The 20,948-nt window shown below is 41.4% G+C and overlaps 1 protein-coding gene across 5 annotated transcripts in view; it reads right to left on the reverse strand.

Moving 5' to 3' along the window:
• Trpm7 (transient receptor potential cation channel subfamily M member 7) overlaps positions 1-13,451 on the reverse strand; it is an 85,649-nt gene extending 72,198 nt beyond the window's left edge. For 2 of the 5 annotated variants that reach the window (XM_040746234.1, XM_040746235.1), the window contains exon 1: positions 13,171-13,451. In XM_040746234.1, coding sequence (XP_040602168.1) covers positions 13,171-13,173 — 3 coding nt within the window. In that variant the 5' untranslated portion in view covers positions 13,174-13,451. The remainder of the gene's footprint in view (positions 1-13,170) is intronic. The other 3 variants (XR_005877379.1, XM_040746233.1, XM_040746232.1) reach the window with 3 other exon arrangements.
• Positions 13,452-20,948: the final 7,497 nt, after the last annotated feature.

Here is a 20,948-nt window from a genome sequence, read left to right on the forward strand (position 1 = left end):
TTCTATAAGATCAACCATATTAAGCAGATTCAAATGACATAGCAAAATTTCAATGAGGAGAATTAAACAATTCTAGATCACATATGTTTAACACATTTCTCTCTAATCAGGTAAGGTATTTTAAAAAGTTTTAATACATTAACAAGGTTAACTTGATGAACACCTGCCTATTTTAGCATCCCACATAAAAAAGACCCATTCACTTTCTTTAAGCACTCATAGGAATTTTACAGTTATTTATCCATAATATATTTATTCATAAAGGAGGAATCAACAAATATGAAGACATTGTATACTTGTAGACCATACTGGCTGATCACACTGTAACTAACAAAGCACAAGATAAAATTAGCCCTCAATATTTAAAATAAAACACTTAAGAATCAAATTAAAAACCACAAGTGTGTAAAGTTCTTAGATATGAATAATGTCAGTATGTTCGAGTTTGCTTCCTTGTTATGATGACAAAACACCACAAGCCCAAACAACTAGAAGTGTTTTGTTTCATCTTATACCTCCAACTAACAGTTTATCACTGAAAGAAATCAAGGCAGAAACTGAAGCAAAAATCATGGAGAAATGCTACTTACAGTCTCACAAAACTACCATTTTTATACATTGTAGGCCCACTTGGATAAGGACAGCACCACCTTCAGTGGGCTGGGCTTTCCTACTATCAAGTAACAATTAAGAATGGGCCACGAGGCGTTGGTGGCGCACGCCTTTAATCCCAGCACTCGGGAGGCAGAGGCAGGTGGATCTCTGTGAGTTCGAGGCCAGCCTGGTCTACAAAGTGAGTTCCAGGACAGCCTCCAAAGCCACAGAGAAACCCTGTCTCGGAAAAAAAAAAAAAAATGGGCCATGAGATGGGTGGTGGCACACGAATTTAATCCCAGCAGACAGATTTCTGTGATTCGAGGTCAGCCTGGTCTACAGAGCAGGTTCCAGAACAGCCTCCAAAACAATACAGAGAAACCCTGTCTCAAAAAACAAAAACAAAACAACAACAACAAAAAAATGTGCCCTGCCAGGTGGTGGTAGCACATACCTTTAATCTCTAAGTTCAAGTCAGCCTAGCCTGGTCTTCAGAGTTCCTATTCTGTTTCAAGACCCACCCAGCCCCACCCCTTACAGACATACCCACAGGTCAATTCTGAAGGAAGGACACTCTTTTCTTAATTATAATTTTATGTTCACTGGTATTTTGTCTATATGTATGTCTGTATGAGGTTTCATCTTCACAGATATATAAAGTTGACAACAGGCTAAATATAGTCTAAATTGTGTGGGAAGAAAAAGTATAGCCTTAGAGAATGGAGGGAGGGATAGAAAAGGAGGGAGATATGGAAGATGAACTTAAATGTCCAAATTAAAAAATATATTGGGAACTAGAGTGATGGCTCAGCAGTTAAGAGCACTTGGTGTTCTTGAAGAGGACCTGAGTTCAGTTCCCAGCACTCACATGAGATGGTTCACAACTGCCCAAAATTCCCACTAAAGGATCTGGTGCCCTCTTCTGGCGTCTGCATTCAAGCGCCATTTGTTCACACATACAGGCATACATATAAATAACAATTATATAGTTTCTTTCAAGCTAAATACAGTGGAGTACACATGTAATTCCAGTAACTGGGAGACAAGAAGATGGACCACCCTGAGATCCAAGCCACCCTGGGCTATCCACTAAGACCCTGTTTCAGCAACACACACATGCACACTCAAAAGAAAAGATTAATTTTTTTTTTTGGTTTTACGAGACAGGGTTTCTCTGTATTGTTTTTAAAGAAATCAATGAAAAGCCGGGCGTTAGTGGCGCACGCCTTTAATCCCAGCACTCGGGAGGCAGAGGCAGGCGGATCTCTGTGAGTTCGAGACCAGCCTGAACTACCAAGCGAGTTTCAGGACAGCCTCCAAAGCCACAGAGAAACCCTGTCTCGAAAAACCAAAAAAAAGAAAGAAAGAAATCAATGAAATAAAAAAACAAAATTACAAAAAAGCAACACTGACCCAGTGAGATGGCTTTGTGGATAAAGGTGTTCACCTGAATCCAATTCCTGAAGTCTACATATAGGAAGAGAGAACTGACTCCCAAAGCCGATTTCGTACCTTCACATGTGTGCATACACACACATGCACCAAACAAATAAATGTTAGTAATAATAATAATAATAATAATGCAAAAACAACAGGAAGGAGAACCAAGGCTATGAGGTTAAGTTAGAAGAAATTCTCTAATAGAGTAATTAAAGATTGTAGAATCATAGCTGAGTGTCAGAGCAATTCTTGCCATGCTCAGGCCCTACCAGAAATACATAAAAGGGTTGTTTTGTTTGGTTTGGTATTTTTCGAGACAGGGTTTCTCTGTATTGCTTTGGAGGCTGTCTTATAGACCAGGCTCACAGAGATCCACCTGCCTCTGCCTCCCAAGTGCTGGGATTAAAGGCATGCGCCACCAACGCCTGGCTACATAAAGTTTTTCTAAGTTATATCCTACACACACATAAGAAAACAAGCATGCATACATGTGCAGACACACTCAGGGACAATACAGAAGAACTTATATTTTTAAAGGAAACCTATACAAGAAGCAAAACTAGGAGTGAAGGTCAAACACAATAATGATAAATCTTAATTCATTTCAAACCCACTTCTGGTTCCAAATTCAATCATTCTGACTTCGTTCAAATTCTCCATTTACTAGGGAAGATTCTTTTGAATGCACTTACTTACACAAATATTATACCATGGCCCTCAACCACCAAAGTCACAGGTGAGGCCCTATGGAACTTAGGATCTTCTGTCAACAAAACTCATTTTGCATAGCGCTTCCAGAACCTTCTTAGTCTAACTAAAATCTGGTTATTTTTCTGAAGAATGTGTTTCTCTTCATCACTCAGAAAAGAAAATATGAGGATCTTGTAGGTTCACTACCCTGGCAGTCTTTTTACAATACCTGAAACTTCACTGATTATTTGTTTGTTTGTTTTTGCTTCTTGAGTATACTTGCAATTCCTTCCCAAACTCCCACCCACCATCACTCTCAGTCTCTTATCCCACTACTGAGAAAAACCAAAACAAGCAGAACAAAAGTGCAGCAAACTCCTATTAGAACTGGCAAGATGTCTCAGAGGATGCAAGTACTTGCATCACAAACTTGGTAACTTGAGTTCAATTCTTAGAAAAAGGCCAGAGAACATTAAGAGTTTATAACCAGCCTGGGCTACAAAGTCAGACTCACTATCCCTAAAAACAAACAAAAGAACCCAAGACAAGACAACAAAATTGCCTTCCTACTGGATCAACACATTCACTTTTCCTTGTATTACAACTACATTCCCACTCAAATCCAACCACGGCCCCAGATTACATCTCACTTTAAAACAAGGACATTCTTCACCAATTCTCTATTTTTTCTCCCTTTAACTAATTGGCTCATTCCCATCAGGAAGCAGTATATTATCTCCAACTCTTTAAAGACAAAACTTTTTTTGACTCCACTTTTCTTTCCCTCAAGCTAAACTGTTCCATGTTTCTGCCTCTACTTGATACTACAAAGAGTACTAGAAGAAAACAGTTTCTAGAAGCCACAGTATATAGTCAGGGTTTCAACTCTACTCTCCTTATGCAAGTTTCGTTGTTACTGAAACAGGGTCTCCCTATGTAACTCCCTACTTGGCCTGGAACTATGACGATCAAGCTGGCCTCAAACTCAAAAGATCCACCTGCCTTCGACTTTAGAATGTTGGGATTAAAGGTGTGAAAAGTCTGACAGACCACCAACTGATATTTTTTAGATCCCCAGGTTAATTCTCAGACTTCGTTCTCACATAAAATAGAATCACTTAATAAAGTCGATCATTACTGACTGTTACAGCATAGTTCACTCTTCATTTCCTTGCAGATTCATTCTCTTTCCCTAGTTGTTTTTTTTTGGGGGGGGAGGGGGAATGCTAGGGATTGAATTCAGGGACATGTTCATAACTAATGATATATTCTACCACTGAGCTATATACCCAGTTCTCTCCAATTGTTTTTCTTTTCCTTCCTTTAAGCAAACATACAAAAACAAGCCCCACCATGCAGACCTGGCTGGCCTGGAACTCCAGGGCTGGAATATGCTGGTTTCAAACTCAGAGATGTGCCTGCCTCTGCTTCCTAGTGCTGGGGATTAAAGGTGTGTGTCCCCCGCCCCCCATGTCCAACCTTCCTTCCCAATCTTTTAAAGGCTGCTTTTAAAAAGCAGACATTGGGAGCTGGGCAGTGGTGATGCACACCTTTAATCCCAGCACTCGGAAGGCAGAAGCAGGTGAATCTCTGTGAGTTTGAGTCCAGCCTGGTCTACAGAGTGAGTTCCAGGATAGGTTCCAAAACTACAGCAAAACACTGCCCCCCAAAAATAATAAATAAATAAAAAATAAAAGCAGACATTGTAAAGCACAAATTTCCAAATTTCCATTTCTACATTTCATCCCAACACTGAAAAAAATTACAGGCCAGGTGTAATGGTGCACACCTTTTTTTTTTTTTTTTTTTTTTTTTACGAGACAGGGTTTCTCTGTATTGTTTTGGAGGCTGTCAGTCTAGCCCGGCCTCGAACTCACAGAGATCTGCCTGCCTCTGCCTCCTGAGTGCTGGGATTAGAGGCATGCACCACCACCGCCTGGTGATGATGCACATCTTTGATCCCAGCACTTGGGAGTGAGTTCAAGGAAAGTCTGGTCTACTAGAGAGACCTGTCTCAAAAACAAACAAAAAAATTGCCTTTCAATCCAAATCTTCCACTGAACTCTTATGTCACATATCAACTGCCTGGTATTCAGCTCTTTTGATACCTAAAATGCACCTCAAACTTAAAATTGAACCTTCACACAAACATTCTTCATGCAGTTTTGTCTACATGAGCAAATGGCAAATTAATTCTCTCAATACGGTAGTGACTGAAATATAGCTCTCTTGTGCAGAGATTACAAGTACCATCAAGCCCAAGAAGCCAAGCAAAGTTATAAAAAGAAACTACACCTAAAATGCTTCCATCAGATGGCCTGTAGGCAAATGAGGGTGCACTTTCTTGATTAATGATTGATACAGGAGAGGTGAAGGCATTGGAGGCAATGCCAACCCTGGGCAGGTTTGCATAATAAAGCAGACTGATCAAGCATAGGACGATCAAGCCAGTAAGGAGTGTTCCTCAATGACTTCTGCCTCAATTCCTCCCTGCAAATTCCTGCTCTGACTTCTCTTAGTGAATGGTGGATGTTACCTGAGAGCTGTAAGCTAAAATAAACCAGTTCCTCCTCAATTTGCTTTGGTCACGGTAGTTTTTCACAACAGAAACAGAAACCTAGCTATGATAAAAATTAGATTATGGGAGACAGAGGCAGGTGGATCTCTGAGTTCAAGGTTAGTCTAGTCTACAGAGTGAGTTCCAGGAGAGCCAGGGCTACACAGAGAGACCCTGTCTCAAAAATAAATAAATAAATACAAAATAAAACAAAAAAAACATTAACAAACAAAAAAACCATAACAAATAAATTATCAGAACTTGAAAAAAAATGAAGAGGAGAACAGCATCCCTGAGGCAAAATCTTCTGGGAAATGTTTCCTCAGGTTCAGTACACAGAAGCTAAAGTCCAGAGGGAACCAAAGCTGTACCTCACGTTGGCAGCTGAACTTGGTCATGTATAAGAATGATACCTGAAAACAGTCAAGGAGAGAAGCAGGAACCTGGAACTATGAGACATCAGGAGAGGCCAATGGTAAAGATGCAGCCTCAATTGCAACAGGTCTGAAGAGGTCAAGCTGAGGCTTGGTACCTTGTAGCAGAGTCAGAGTCCCTGCAGAGAGCCAAGGAGAGGCTACTGCTTAAGGTGCAGACTAGTTGCAATAGAGACTCCAGAATTTTGGTGACATGGGACAATCACTAGGGACACCAAAGGCTATGAAATGGAACTGGCCTGAGTCTATGATACATGCTATGTATGAACACAGAGAGGTGGAGCTACTCATGCTCTTTAGAACCCAGAAGATCATGAGTCCCAGATGTCTGACACTTAACATTACATCAATGGACTTTGGTTTTGCTTTGATCTGAATGTAACTGTACCCCATTCTTCACTCTTGGAATAAGTATTTAACTTGCTTTTAGATTTTACAGGAACTCACAGTTATGAAACCTTAGCTATTAATGTTTTATATTGTAATATTAATATGAGACCTTGGGAATAAAAAAGAAAAGAGCTGTGGTTTAATAGCAATGTAGTAGTGTGTCAAGTTGACAAGGGTTCAGTTGTCCTGATCATTTTGTCAACTTGACACAAGCTAGAGTTATACGTGAGAGTTCTTCGATCAACCATAGAGTAGATAGATCTAATGCTGCCTTTTGGCTCTTGGGGGAAGAAAAAAGAATTTATTCTTTACTGATGTGTAACTGACTAATAAGAACTGTATGCTAGGGCCGGGCGTTGGTGGTACACGCCTTTAATCCCAGCACTTGGGAGGCAGAGACAGGCGGACCTCTGTGAGTTCGAGGCCAGCCTGGTCTATAAGAGCAAGTTCCAGGACAGCTAGGGTTACACAAAGAAAACCTGTCTCAGGGGAAAAAAATGCAGCAATGATTTTACTTTTTTTTTTTTTTTTTTTTTTTGGTTTTACAAGACAGGGTTTCTCTGTATTGTTTTTGGAGGCTGTTGGTCCATCCGCCTGCCTCTGCCTCCTGAGTGCTGGGATTAAAGGCGGGCGCCACCACTGCCCAACCATGATTTCACTTTTTAAGAACAAATATTTTTATACTTATTATGAATATGTGCCATGTGCTTGTCAATACTCTCAGATGTCAAAAGAGGGTGTCAGGAAGCCCTGGAGCAGGAGTTATAGCTAGTTGTGAGCTGCCCAATGTAGGTGCTAGGAACCAAACTTTGATTCTTTGAAGAGCAGCAAGTGCTCTTCAACTACTGAGACATCTCCCCAGCTTCCAATCTTTAAAACAAAAACAAACCAAGCAAGGAGGTGGTGGCACACACACCTCTAGTTCCAGCACTGGAGAGGCAGAGACAGGCAGATCTCTGTGAGTTCAAGGCCAGCCTGGTCTGCAGAGCAAGTTTCAGGACAACCAGGACTGTTACACAAAGAAACCCTGTCTTTGAAAGAAAAAATAAAACAAAAAACTAAAAAAGTTAACTTTTCATCTGAAAGCTCACAAATATACATCTCCTTAAATACCAAGCTCCACTCCCAGGCAGATCAACACCTATTCCACCACTCAGTAACTTGAGAATCTTTAACAAGTAATCGTGCTTCCCTTCTTATGTAATTAATAGAGAAATAAGTGTTTTTTCTTCATAGTTTTCTTGAGCGATTAAAATGTAACTGGCATATGTAAAACGTTCAAAACAATAGCCACATCTAAATGCTACTAGCTAATCTACTAGCCAGTCATATCAAATTTGTTTCAAGCCTACTTTATCTTGTGCTTGTTATAGTAAATCATATTTATTCTTAAAGATTACAAAGACTTGATTCACACGTTAAAAAGTAAGGTGAAGCTCTCTCATATAAAAAGTGCTTCTCCAGTCTCCTCACGATAACAACTTCTTGGCTACCTTTTCTTGTATCACTTTTGGAACACTACTAAATTGTCAAAATAAAGTAGGTAACCACACCTGCTAAATTTCACTTTGTGCATACTTTTGCAATAAGTAAATTTTGTCAAGGTTGCTAAAATTCTTGATATGTCTTGACTTAGGAGTCTTTTTTCTTTCCACGAGTAAAGGAAAAGGTTAATGTTTCCAGAACTCTGGAATTTAGATAGTTGAGGTATTAGGTTATTAGTGTGCTTACATAATGGTAGGAGAGACAAAGAAAAAGGGGGGAGGACCCTTCAGAGACTTTAATCCTAGTGTAGTTCCTGATGTCAAATAGATAAAAATGGCTGGGCGGTGGTGGCGCACACCTTTAATCCCAGCACTCGGGAGGCAGAAACAGGCGGTTCTCTGTGAGTTCAAGGCCAGGCTGGACCGACAGCCTCCAAAACAATACAGAGAAACCCTGTCTGGTAAATACAAAAAAAAAACCAAAAACCAAATACATAAAAATGACCATCTACCTTTAGAAGTTAATCACCATTGCAGGCTACGACATTAAACTAGGTGGAGCAGCATACAACTATAGTTTCAGTTATTCAGGAACCAGAGACACCACATCCCTTAGGCCCAGGAGGTGGAAATCAGCCTGGGCAAAAAGCCAGACCCATTCTTAAAAAGAAAGAGAAAAATGGTTTTAATCTGATAAAGATACTTAGTATAACATCCAAGCCTATCAATGCTGAAGAATGGCTCACCTTCACACAGAAAGACTTAAGAATAGGTTCTAAAAATTCTAAATCTTCAGGGAACGAGCATACTAACCAATCATTTTCAAAACACACACCAAACTGAACCAAAGAATCAATAAATCTCTAAAAGTACTAATGCATTTCAAATTAGAATCAGTAACTTTTTACAATAAACTGAAAGGTTCAATTCTCCAATCATACACATGAACCATCCAAACTAGTCTAATAGCTACAAAATACCATTTAAAGGTGACACACTGAGCCAGGTGTAGTAGTGCATCCCTTTAATCCTAGCCAATTGGAAGGTAGAAGCAGGCAGACCTCTATGAGTTCAGTGCCAGTCTGGTCTACACAGCAAGTTCCAGGCTTGCCAGAGTTAGTGAGACCCCATTATTAAAAAAAAAAAAAAAAGTGACACCTGGGGCTGATGCTCAGCAGTAAAGAGCACACATTGTTCTTCCAGATGATCAGAAATTGATTCCCAATCGATTCCCAATACTCCCATCAGATAGCTCATAACTGTAACTCCAGCTTCAGGGAGATCAACAACTCTGGTCTTTGCAAGCACCTACTCATGTGTACACATACACTCATACTGACAGACACATGAACACACACACAAAAAAATAAAAACAAGTGACACCTATCTAAGTTTTTACAGATTCACATAAATGGGGAGGGAGTTCAAATGCTCGTGATACTTTTATCCTAAGCTAATCTCAAGCACTCTGGTTTACGTCCATATACTAAATTTAAAACATACTTTTAAAAGAAAAAGAAACAAACACACAAATCACACATGCAACATACTCAGTGTTGAAAGTTCCCCAAAGAGAAAGAAAAGGAATCAAGGCTAACTAATTACCAATGACCAAAATCATTAATGGCTACAACTAAAAGTATTATGTGAGTGAGTTAAGGGAAATTTTACACCTAAAGGCTAATAATAAATCTACTGGTCAATCTTTTTTTTTTAAGATAGAAGTATATAATCCAGTGTTCAAATATCGAACAAAAATAAGGGTATTGTGTCAAAATATCTCTATCTAGAACGTTTCAACTTCAGTTATACAAATGTTTACTTTGGTACAATAAACCACTTCAAGACTTTTATTTACTCATCCCCAATACTAGAAGTTGAACCAAGGCATCACACATACTATGCATTCAGTCTACCAGTGAACTATATATGCAGTTATAAGTACTTAAGCACTGCTTTCAACCATCATACCTGCATTGTAGGCAATGACCAAATGCAACATGGTTTCATTTCACAGCTGGTCACTGCTCTCAAGGGACCTAATTCTTTAATTTTTAAATATTTTAATCTTTTTTTCCACCTTTACCCAAGGAGTCATCTCCATGGCCTATAACAGACTCTTATGAGTTGCTCTCAATTTAACAACACACCAATTCACCATTCATATTGTTGCCTTCTGTAGACTCCCAACATCTCCAGAAGAACTCAAACGCCACTCCATGAAATGTTACCTTCAGAAACCTGCTGTTTATCTTTATAACATTCCTACCAGGACTGCCTATCTTGTCATACTCATTACAAACCATGTCTAGTTTTATACAATAGTATTAGAAAAGGACGCTCTTCTCTTCTAGGGGTTAGTTCCCTTGCACTAAAATTACCAATTCAAAAACGCATCTATTCCAGGTTACTTCCTATTACTTTTAAAGATTTATTATTTGTGTGTGTGTGTGTGTGTGTGTAAGAGATCGAGAGAAAGAATGTGTCAACTATGTACAGGTGCCCATGAGACCAGAAGACCACATTACATCCCCTGATGCTAGAACTACCTACCAATGGATATAAGCCACTGGGCATGGGTACTGAACACCCATCTCCAATCTTCTGTAGCTCTTAGTCACTGAGCCATCTCTCCAGTACCCAAAGTACCCAATTCCTATCTCTTTTTTTTTTCTTTATTTGGTGGGTGTTCTGGGTGTTCTACCTGAATGTATGTATGTGCATTGCATACATGCAGTGCCTGTGGAAGTCTGAAGAGAGCACGAGATTGGAGTTACAGATGGTTGTGAGTTGCCACAAGAGTGCTGGAAATCAAACCCCAAACTTCTGGAAGAACAAGCAGTATTCTTAACCTCTGAGCAATCTCTCCAGCCCACCACCTCTATTCCTATTCTTTAACTCGTATCATGTTACAAGCCAAATCAAAATAATCCTCTCCCTCCTCGACCATCCTATCTACATAAGTCATAGTAATCCAGGCAATTATATTAAACTCTCCTTTTATGTTGTATATATTTATATTGCCCTTCAAGGTTATTATCACTGTGCAAGAAACCTTAAGAAGCAGTAAATGTTTGTTTTAAGAAGTAATATATCGCCAGGCGGGCGTTGGTGGTGCACACCTTTAATCCCAGCACTTGGGAGGCAGAGGCAGGTGGATCTCTGTGAATTTGAGGCCAGCCTGATCTACAAAGGGAGTTCCAGGACAGCCTCCAAAACAATACAGAGAAACCATGTCTCAAAAAACAAAAACAAAAAAAGAGAGACTTGTCTAGCCTCTTTGTCACTCCAATATATCACAGCACTTAGAATGCATAACTAAATAAGCAACTATCACATGAGTAAGAGAAAAATTTCCTGTAGCTGTAACAGATAATTTTGTTGTAGGGTTTTATGTGGGGGGGTTGTTTTTATTTTTGAGACAGTGTCTCACTATGTAGCTTGGGCTAGCTGGAACTAATAGATATCTACCTGCCTGTGCCTCCAGGAGCAATGGGATTAAAGACATGTACCACCACTCCAGACAGATGATTTGGAAGGGGTTATCTTGTAACTTTTATATTGTTATTTGGTCAGCTGGCTGACTAAAACTTCTGAAACCACATTTTTATTGTTACAGTGTCAAAGTAAAAATTACTTACCAGAAGTAAATGTCTTAAAGAACAATTCACAGTAAAAATTACACAGCATAGACCCATTATACATAAGTAAATTTTTAGTCAGATTAACCTAAACAGTGAGGAAACTAAATTGAATTATTAAATAAAGAACCCACCTATTGGTCAGGCATAGTGGTGCAAGCCTCTAATCCCAGCATCCAGGAGGCGGATCTGAGTTGAAGGCTAGCCTGGTCTACTGACAATGAGGGCTACACAGAGAAACCCTGTCTTCAAAAAACAAAACAAAAACAAAAATCCATATTTTAAGTTATCTGAAGGTTTCACTAAGAATTCAACTGCATATTGCAATGTTAACCATTCAATTCAATAGAAGTCATGATGTAAGCAGTGTAAAAGAAAAAAAAAAGGAAAATTAAGACTCAATCTAGGCAGGATGGTGGTGGCCACACCTTTAACCCCAGCACTCCAGAGGCAGAAGTCGGCGAATCTGAGTTCAAAACCAGTCTGAACGAGCCAGAGCGAGTTTCAGGATGGCAAGGGGTTACACAGAAAAACCCTGTCCCGAAAAACAAAAACAAATGACTTTTAACTTCAAATTTTAAGTGAGATTGTTCTCTCAACAAGTTTATCCATGTACAAACAATGGTAAATTCATACTATGGGCCATATATGGTGAATTACTTACAAAGTAATTGGGGGGGAGCGATTTCATATGTTAATGAAAAAAATTTTAATGCTGAGTTAGTATGTTGAAATTTATGCTGTTTACCATCTAAAATGAAAAACTAAATAGTCAGTATTTAACGGTGTGCAAAGGCACTTCGATTCAACTCACCCTCCAGTAGAGTCCTTTAAATCAAAGCCACTTGAGTACGTCAAACGAAGTGATTTAGTGGAGGTAGAGGAATCTGAACTTTCCTTTCAAGAAATAGAAAAAAAAAAAAACAGAGAGGGTGACAGACAACTGTAATCCCAGTGCTCAGGAGATCAAGGGAGGTAAATAAAGAACTCACTGGCAGCTTCAGGATTTCATGCCTCCCTCAAAAAAAAAATTCTCGTCTTCACTGACACATTACAAATGAAGGTGGAAAATGAATTGTTTACTCAAAGTTTAACTCAGTACTTCAAAGTAAAACCTTGATTCAAGTTTGGTAAGGCACTTCTAAACCTAGCCCGACGTGGTGGCGCACGTCTTTGATCCCAGCACTCCAGAGGCAGAGGTAAACGGATCTCTGAGTTTTTAAGGCAAATCTAGTATACATATGAGTTCCAGGCTAGCCAAGGCAACACAGTGATACCTTGACTCAAAAATAAAGAAAAGAAAAGGAATAAAACGAAACCTGTCAGACTTCGCCAAATGGGAGACAAGTTTGCACAAAGTCTATCAAGTTAAACTACTGACCAGGAATATCTTCCCTGCTCAGGTCCTCGATCTAAATGGCTTTCTTTGTAAGAAATCTCCGAATCCGGTTCCTGGCCTTAGCAACAACAAAAGCTCTACCGAGCGCTGCAACGCACCGACTCCCTCCAGTCCGCACCTTCGCTTCAAACTGTCTGGGACAACAGATGAGGTAGTTCGACGCAGACCTGGCAACGCACTGTCTCAGCCTCTCAGGAACAGTCCCTTCCCTGTCCCTTCACTCTTGCTAAAGAAAATCCCGAGCCACATCACCAGCTACACCATCAAAATCACTCCCGTGCGGCTAAAACACGAAAAAAAAAAGACAGGAGGAAAAAAGAAAGAAAATGTACCTGTAGAGCGCTTCTGGCGCAGCCAACAAGTCACAGCTCGGAACCCGCTCCCTCCCCCTATCCGTTAACTCGCCAGCCCTCCCTCCTTTTCCGTGTCAACTCGGCGGCTCCTCTGCTAGCGACGGCGCCCCGGAGGGCCGCAGAGCTCCCCGGAGCGCCGCGCAGGCTCCCGCGAGGCCCGCCCGCGCCAGGCCCGGCCGGCTGCGTACCATTCTCCTCACGGGGCGGACTCCGGAAGGGCAGCGGCTCCTCCTCCTCCTCCGCGGCCTGCAGCCATCTATCGGAAAGCGTCTCCGGAGGCGGTGGCACGGGCCACCGAACAAGGACAGCCCCGGGAAACCTTCTCAGAACTAACTCAGCTCCGGCGCTAGCAGCAGAAGTCGAGTCTTTCATAATTGTGCGACCAGCTCCGCCGGGTGACTGGCCACAGGGACGCGCCCGCGCCCGCCTCCGCCGGAGACGGGCCGAGGCAGCCACGTGACGGGCGCGTCGAGTGCGTCGCGCGGAGGGCGCGTCACGTGAAGGACGCACTTACTGCGGCCCACTCCCGAAGCTCCGCCCAGCCGCCGGCCCGGAAGGACGGAGCTGCCGCTTTCCCGGTGCTGCTGGCTTCGGCTTCCCCTTCCTCGGCCAGTGACCACTTGTTCCGCTTTCATAACAAGACCCCAGGGTTCACCAAAAATAACTCCCTCAGCGGCGCACGCCTCTCTCTTTTGCGATCGCATCGGTCTGCGATAGTTACTAGTGATCGCTTCCGGCTTGTTATTCCCATCAAGGGTGCAGTCATTCGCGGCATATTTTATTATTTTATGTGCATGGGCGTCTTGCCTAAATGCATGTCTTGTGTACCGTGTGGTGTGTGCGTGTGCGTGTGTGTGTGTGCATGGGTGTCTGGCCTAAATGCATGCCTTGTGTAACGTGTGGTGTGTGCGTGTGCGTGTGTAGTGTTCTAAAATCGCGCTGGATCTCCGGAACTGGGATTCCAGACAATTAGTGGTTTATGAGTGTCCTGTAGCCCCGGTCCCTGACCTTGAACTCTTAATTCTGCTTTTAACTCTACAGTGCTGGAATTACAGGCGCTTGCCATCCTGGAACAGTGTTTATTAGGCTGGGAGTAATAGCACGTGCCTTTAATCCCCACACTCAAAAGGTTAAAGCAAGAGGATTGCAGTAAATTGGAGGCTAGCCCAAGTTGGAATGACACCATCTTAAAAAAACAAAACCAAACCTGCTTTTGACACGTCTTCTTTCTGCTCTTACAGATTTAAAGGCTCCTGCCTCTATCTTCTCTCTTAAAAAAAAAATTAAAAAGCAGGGCGTGGTGATGAACGCTTTTAACCCCAGCGCTCCGGAAGCAGAGGCAGGCGAGTCGCTGGGTTGAAGGCCTGCCTGGTGTGTGTACATAGCAAGTTCCAGGCCAGCCATGGATACATGGTGACATCCTGTCTCAATAAAACACCAAAAACAGATTTACTGATAAATAATTGGCACATTTAAGTGTACAATTTGATAAAATTCTACATGAAATCATTGCTACAATCAAGGCATGAACAAATTCATTAATCCCAAGTCCCTGACACCCTTGGTTTTTTTTTTTTTTTGGTTTTTTTTTTGTTTGTTTGTTTGTTTTTTCCTGTGTCTGACCATTACACCCTCTAATTGCAGTTGTCTCTATATTAACTCCAGGACTCTCCATACTTATAATAAAACCAGCAGATGTTCAAGACCCTTTTATAAAATAGTATATGTTTGTATAAAACATACACCCTCAAGTATGCATTAAATCCATGCAATACCTAACAAAAGTATTTTTGCAGAAATTATTTCTTTAGGGATTAACAAAATGTTTAGTATAGATAAAATTTTATTTCCAAATATTTTGGAATATTTCCAGATTCCTTCTTTGGTTGGTTGAGTCCACAAATGTGGAACCCAAGGATAAGTCGAGCTGACTGCACCTGGCCTGCTTTGTCAATACAATGTATTGTATTCAGCTTGTATTTTGTCTTTGTCTGTACAAACTGAAGTTCTGTACAATGTGCACTTAACTTGTTTTGACCTAGCTACTTTCATACTGCATAATTATCCCCCAAGCAGTATGACCCATAGGTCACTGAAGCAGAGCTTCTTCAACAAAACTGACCCAAACACTGTTTCTCTAACAAGTTTTGAGATGCTGAGAAACAATCTTCAGGCACTGGGTACTCCCTATCTTGCAGGACTAGGATAAATAGGGTTTTTAAATGTTTTAATTGCTGGCCATGGTGGCACATGCCTTTAATCCTATCACTGTCACTTGGGATGTTTTAATACATACGCTATAATAGACTTCCAGTCAAGATTTCAGGGAGATTAACTAACTTATGAAGTCATTCAATAAATGTCTTTTTGATTTCAACTGACACTATACATTTCATGCCTTTAGTGGCTTTATAGTCTAGAAGGTAGGACAAATAAATCAAAATATAATGAAATGAAAGCACTTTATTTTGGGGGAACTTTTTGTAACTCTAATCTTTTTATATCTGAAGTGAATGTTTCTCTCCTTTCATGAATGATATAGGAATAAACTGGTAAATAAGCTTCCAAATTCTGATAAACTGAAAAACTTAAAAGTGGGAAATGGTGAGTGGGAATGTTCTTTAATTAAACTAACCAAAATAAATTTCTAATATTCAGATATCAGACAGTCTTGAAACTTATCCATACTCACCAACAGTCATTCTGAAGACTAATTTATTAAATAAAAAATATTTATTGCCGGGCGTTGGTGGCGCACGCCTTTAATCCCAGCACTCGCGAGGCAGAGGCAGGTGGATCTCTGTGAGTTCGAGGCCAGCCTGGACTACCAAGTGAGTTCCAGGACAGCCTCCAAAGCCACAGAGAAACCCTGTCTCGAAAAAAAAATATATTTATTAAGTGTTCAAGAATGTGTCAGGAATAGCTGGGTACAGTGGTGCAGGCCGTTAATCCCAGCGCTTGGGCGGCAAAGGCACTCTATAGGCAAAGGCAGGCAGTTCTCAAGAGTCTGCGGTCAGCTTGTATGTGCCAGACACAGTTCTATTTAATGTCAGTGATTGTCTTAATTAAGGTTTCCATTTCTGTGATGAAACACCATGACAAAAGCAACTTGAGGAGGAAAGAGTTTATTTCCCTCACAATCCCATGTAACAGTGCATCATCAAAAGCAGTGAGAGCAGGAACCAAGAGGCAAGAGCTGATGCAGAGGCCATGGAGGGGAGCTGTCTACTGGCTTGTTCCATATGGCTTGTTAATCAGATTTTTTTTTTGAGACATGATTTTTCCATGTAACTTTGTAGACCAGGCTGGTCTCAAACTCACTGAGATCCTCCTGCCTCTGCCTCCTGAGTGCTGGGATTAAAGGCGTGCGCCACCAACGCCCGGCCCTACAGCCTGATCTTAAGGAGGTGTTTTCTTTCTTCCTATCTTTCTTTCGTTCTTATAATATTTTCTTTAATTTAGCATAATTTCTTTATTGATTCTTTGGGAATTTCACATCATGCACCCTAACTCTGCTAAACTCTCAGTTCCCTCATATCCTCTCCTCATCCCTGCAGTGTATCCCCAAAATAGTTTTTAAAAAATCAGATGAAAGGCCGGGCGTTGGTGGCGCACGCCTTTAATCCCAGCACTCGCGAGGCAGAGGCAGGCGGATCTCTGTGAGTTCCAGGCCAGCCTGGTCTACAGACCGAGTTCCAGGACAGCCTCCAAAGCCACAGAGAAACCCTGTCTCGAAAAACCAAAAAAAAAAAAAAAAAATCAGATGAAAACAAAACAATCATGCAAACAAACAAACAAACAAACAAAACCCTTTACTCTTCCATCTTTCCCTCCTCTCCAATACCTCTTCATTGTCCTGATGGTATTGGGAGTCGAGGTTCATCACACGGTATACCCTTTTGACCAATCAACTTTACTAGCAAATGTTCATTGCAATGAGTCACTGGTCTGATTCAAGGCCTCCGGTTTCTGGCACATCACATCACTGGATCCTCACTGAAACTCCTCTCCAACATCCCAAGGCCTGCAGGTATCTTTCCACAGGAACATTAGGTCCTAGATGGGGTAGATGTTAGGGCGGGCCAACCCAAGGCCTGGCCATGGGCCTGGGTATGAGTTTGTCAGTCTGGGTCCCTGGGGCAGCCCCTAACAGGTGAGAGGTGGAGCCAAATCCCTACACCTATGGAGGCATTTTCTTCACAATTGAGGCTCCCTCCTCTCACATGACCTTAGCTTGTGTCTTGTTGACAGATAACTATCCAGCACAGTGATGAACAGGAATGATAAACTGAGTGTTTCAAAAAACGTTTAGTAAACAGTTCTTTCTCCAACACCTCTTTGTTTTAGGAACTCTTTTCCATTTTAGTCAATGGCATGTATAGTTCCCATCCTCACCGCATCTCATTATCCTCCATGCCCTTGGCAATTATTTAAAGCAGTTTAGTTCAGGGCTGGAGAGGTGATTCTGTGGTTAAGAGCACCTGCTGTTCTTTCAGAGGACCTGGGTTCAATTCCCTGCACCAACATGTCAATTCATAGTCATCTGTATCTCCAGTCCCAAGGTATCCCACTTCCTCTTCTGGGTGGACTTTGTGTGCTTCAGCTACACTCTGGTACACAGACATACAGACAGACAAAACACCCATACACACAAAATAAAAATAATAATTCAAAACAGTAAAAACAGACATACAGACAGACAAAACACCCATACACACAAAATAAAAATAATAATTCAAAACAGTAAAAACAGACATACAGACAGACAAAACACCCATACACACAAAATAAAAATAATAATTAAAAAAGGTAAAAACAGCTGGGCGTTGGTGGCACATGCCTTTAATCCCAGCACTCAGGAGGCAGAGGCAGGCGGATCTCTGTAAGTTCGAGGCCAGCCCAGCTATAGAGCGAGTGCCACAGGACTGTTTCACAGAATAACCCTGTCTCAAAAAACCAAAACACAGCCGAGCGTTGGTGGCGCACGCCTTTAATTCCAGCACTCGTGAGGCAGAGGTAGGCGGATCTCTGTGAGTTCGAGGCCAGCCTGGTCTCCAGAGTGAGTTCCAAGACAGCCTCCAAAACAATACAGAGAAACCCTGTCTCGAAAAAAAACAAAACAAAACACAAACCAAAAAAGTAAAAATAAAGCAGTTTAACTCAAGAAAGTTTTCAGAAGTTGGAAAAATGGTTTAGTGGGTAAAGGTGCACCTAAGTTCCTTCCCTGGACCAGTGTTAAGGTGGGAAGAGCACACACATACACACACACACACACACACACACACACACACACACACACTAATAAGAAGAATAAGAAGAATTTTAAAGATGAGCCATCTCTCCAGCCCACTCTTTATCTTCTTGTACTACAATGATAATCATAATCAGGATAGCATATTTAAAGGTGGTGTCTTTAGGTCATGGCGGGCACTGACTTTTGGCTACCTGGAGTGGCCACAGTGAAGATAAACACGACCGATACCATACTAACTAGCCTCGCTAATACTCTCAGTGCTTCTCACCTTCTGGGGATCCTTACCCTATGGTTGACAATGTCACATTGAATAGGGCTGACCTCATGTTCTCAGTGGGGTATTGTAGAAATGACAGTGCATGACTTCCAAGGCTTGATCACAAAGAACAGTCTGACTTCCATCTTGCTGATTTAGATTACTCATTCAGAGAAAGTTAGCCGGCAATCTGACCTTCAAAAAGTACGCATGACAACTAAGACCTCCTGCCAATAGCCTGTGCCTACTTGTCAGTCATGTAAGCAAGTCATTGTGGAAAGTTCCAGCACCCTCATTAAGTCCAAAAACCTCTTAGAGGAAATCAGCTAAGCCATTCCCAACACTCTTACCCTTGGGAACTGTGAAAAATGCTGTTTACTGTTCTTGTAAGCCTCTACATTTTGGGATAATTTACGTAGCAATATTTAACTGATAAAATTGCAGTATGACTCAATCGTTATTTCATGGTATAATCTAATTACAACTGGGGATTTTTGGAAATCATCAAGGCAGTTGAATTACAATTGAGTCTTCTGAAATTACACAGAAAAAAAAGGGCATTCCTAGACAAGATAATACTGCAGAAAGGCATAACCAACCCTCATTGTCCTTTTTAAATGGTAAGAGGTCTGGGATTCTTGTAATAAGTCCAAAAGAATTACCCAGAATCAATGCAATAAGAATTGTACTTTCAGACACTTCTACACTGTAAATCCTTCCATGGTGCTTGTTGCTCTCATAAACAAGTTTGAGCCAGGCATAGTGATGTACACTTTTAATACCACAACTTGGAAGGCAGAGGCAGGAGGATCTCTGGGAGTTCAAGGCTAGCCTGAACTAGTGAGACCCTGTTTCAATAATACATACATACATACATACATACATACATACATACATACATAAAAACATCCATATACCTTAAAATCTTTTACTTCAGCCTTGCCTCTGGATACTTCTAAACACTTTTCTGTGAAGTCCATTATTGTTTTGGTTTGGTTTGGTTTGGTTTGGTTTGGTTTTTCAAGACAGGGTTTCTCTGTATTGTTTTGGAGGCTGTCCTGGAACTGGCTCTGTAGACCAGGCTGGTCTCAAACTCACAGAGATCCACCAGCCTCTGCCTCCCGAGTGCTGGGATTAAAGGTGTGCACCACCACTGCCTGGCTGAGTCCATTATTAGTACAACTTATAAGCTTCTTCTTTCAAGAAATGGTAGCCATCCCCTCAACACAGCATGCACGTTAGGAGCCTTTTCTGGATTACTCATTCCCATTGCATACATATGTTCCCATTAAACAATTTGTCTTTTAAAAGGAGATTTTTGTTTTTTAATTATGTGTCTGAATGAGTGAAATTGTCTATAGAAGTCACAGATGTTGGATTTCCATGCAACTGTAGTTACAAGCAGTTGTGAGCCCCCCCCCCCCACTACATGGATGCTGGCTGTTGACCATCTGGAAGAGCAGTATGCTTTCTTACCTCCGAGCCATTCCTCCAGCCCACCAGTTCTTTCTTTCTCTAATTACCAACGTATTTGTCCTTTGCCCACTAAACAATCAAGTAACCTTAGCCATCTTCACCAGTGTATCCCAGCCCAGGATAAAGGCATTTGTTTACAACCAAACAAATGTTAAGGGCTGGCTTATACTATGGTGAACCAGAACTCGGTTCTCAGTAACCATATCAGCCACTCACAGTTGCCTGTGACTCCACCTCCAGGGGATCCAATACCCTTTCTGTCCCCTGAGGACATGTATACATTTTGCATGCACACAGACAGATGAATACACATATACATAAAAATAAATAAATGCCTTCATGATATGTAATTTAATATGTAACTCTGTCCTCCAATTCTGGCATGCAGAGCATCATGTCAAATTAAGACAGGATGCTGGTCCTTAAATTGTGGTGGTTTTTGTTTATGATCTAACTAATAAAGCTTGGCTGAAGATCAGAGTGCAAAGCTAGCCACAACCACAGAGGCCAGGCAGTGATGGTCCACACCTTTAATCCCAGCACTCACCAGACAGAAGCAGATGGATCTCTGTGAGTTTGAGGCCACCCTGGTCTACAGAGTATGTCCCAGGACAGCCAGAGCTATTACTTAAAGGAACCCTGCCTCAAAAAACAAGCCATCCCAACATGAGTGATGGCTGACAAAAGCTAGGAACCTGAGCACTACACAAATTGCCGGCAGGTCGACAAGTGGTAGACTGTCTCCTCAGATAGCTTGGGTGGTCTGAGTCTTTTCTAGGCACTCAGCTTGTCTCTCAGCAGTCCTTGCAGATTACATTCGCTTGGAAAGGGAAGGACCCAGTATGTCTAGTCAGCTTCAGGGACTTCCTGAACCCGTTCAGCTGTTTTACCTCAGATCAAAATATCCTGCTGTTTTACCCGCCTTTTAACATCCTGTGTGTTAATGAGCCTCCTTCAATGACAGAAGGCCTTAATCTCAG

Source organism: Mesocricetus auratus, unplaced genomic scaffold (genome assembly GCF_017639785.1).
Source record: "Mesocricetus auratus isolate SY011 unplaced genomic scaffold, BCM_Maur_2.0 Super-Scaffold_100004, whole genome shotgun sequence".
NCBI classification, from domain to species: domain Eukaryota; kingdom Metazoa; phylum Chordata; class Mammalia; order Rodentia; family Cricetidae; genus Mesocricetus; species Mesocricetus auratus.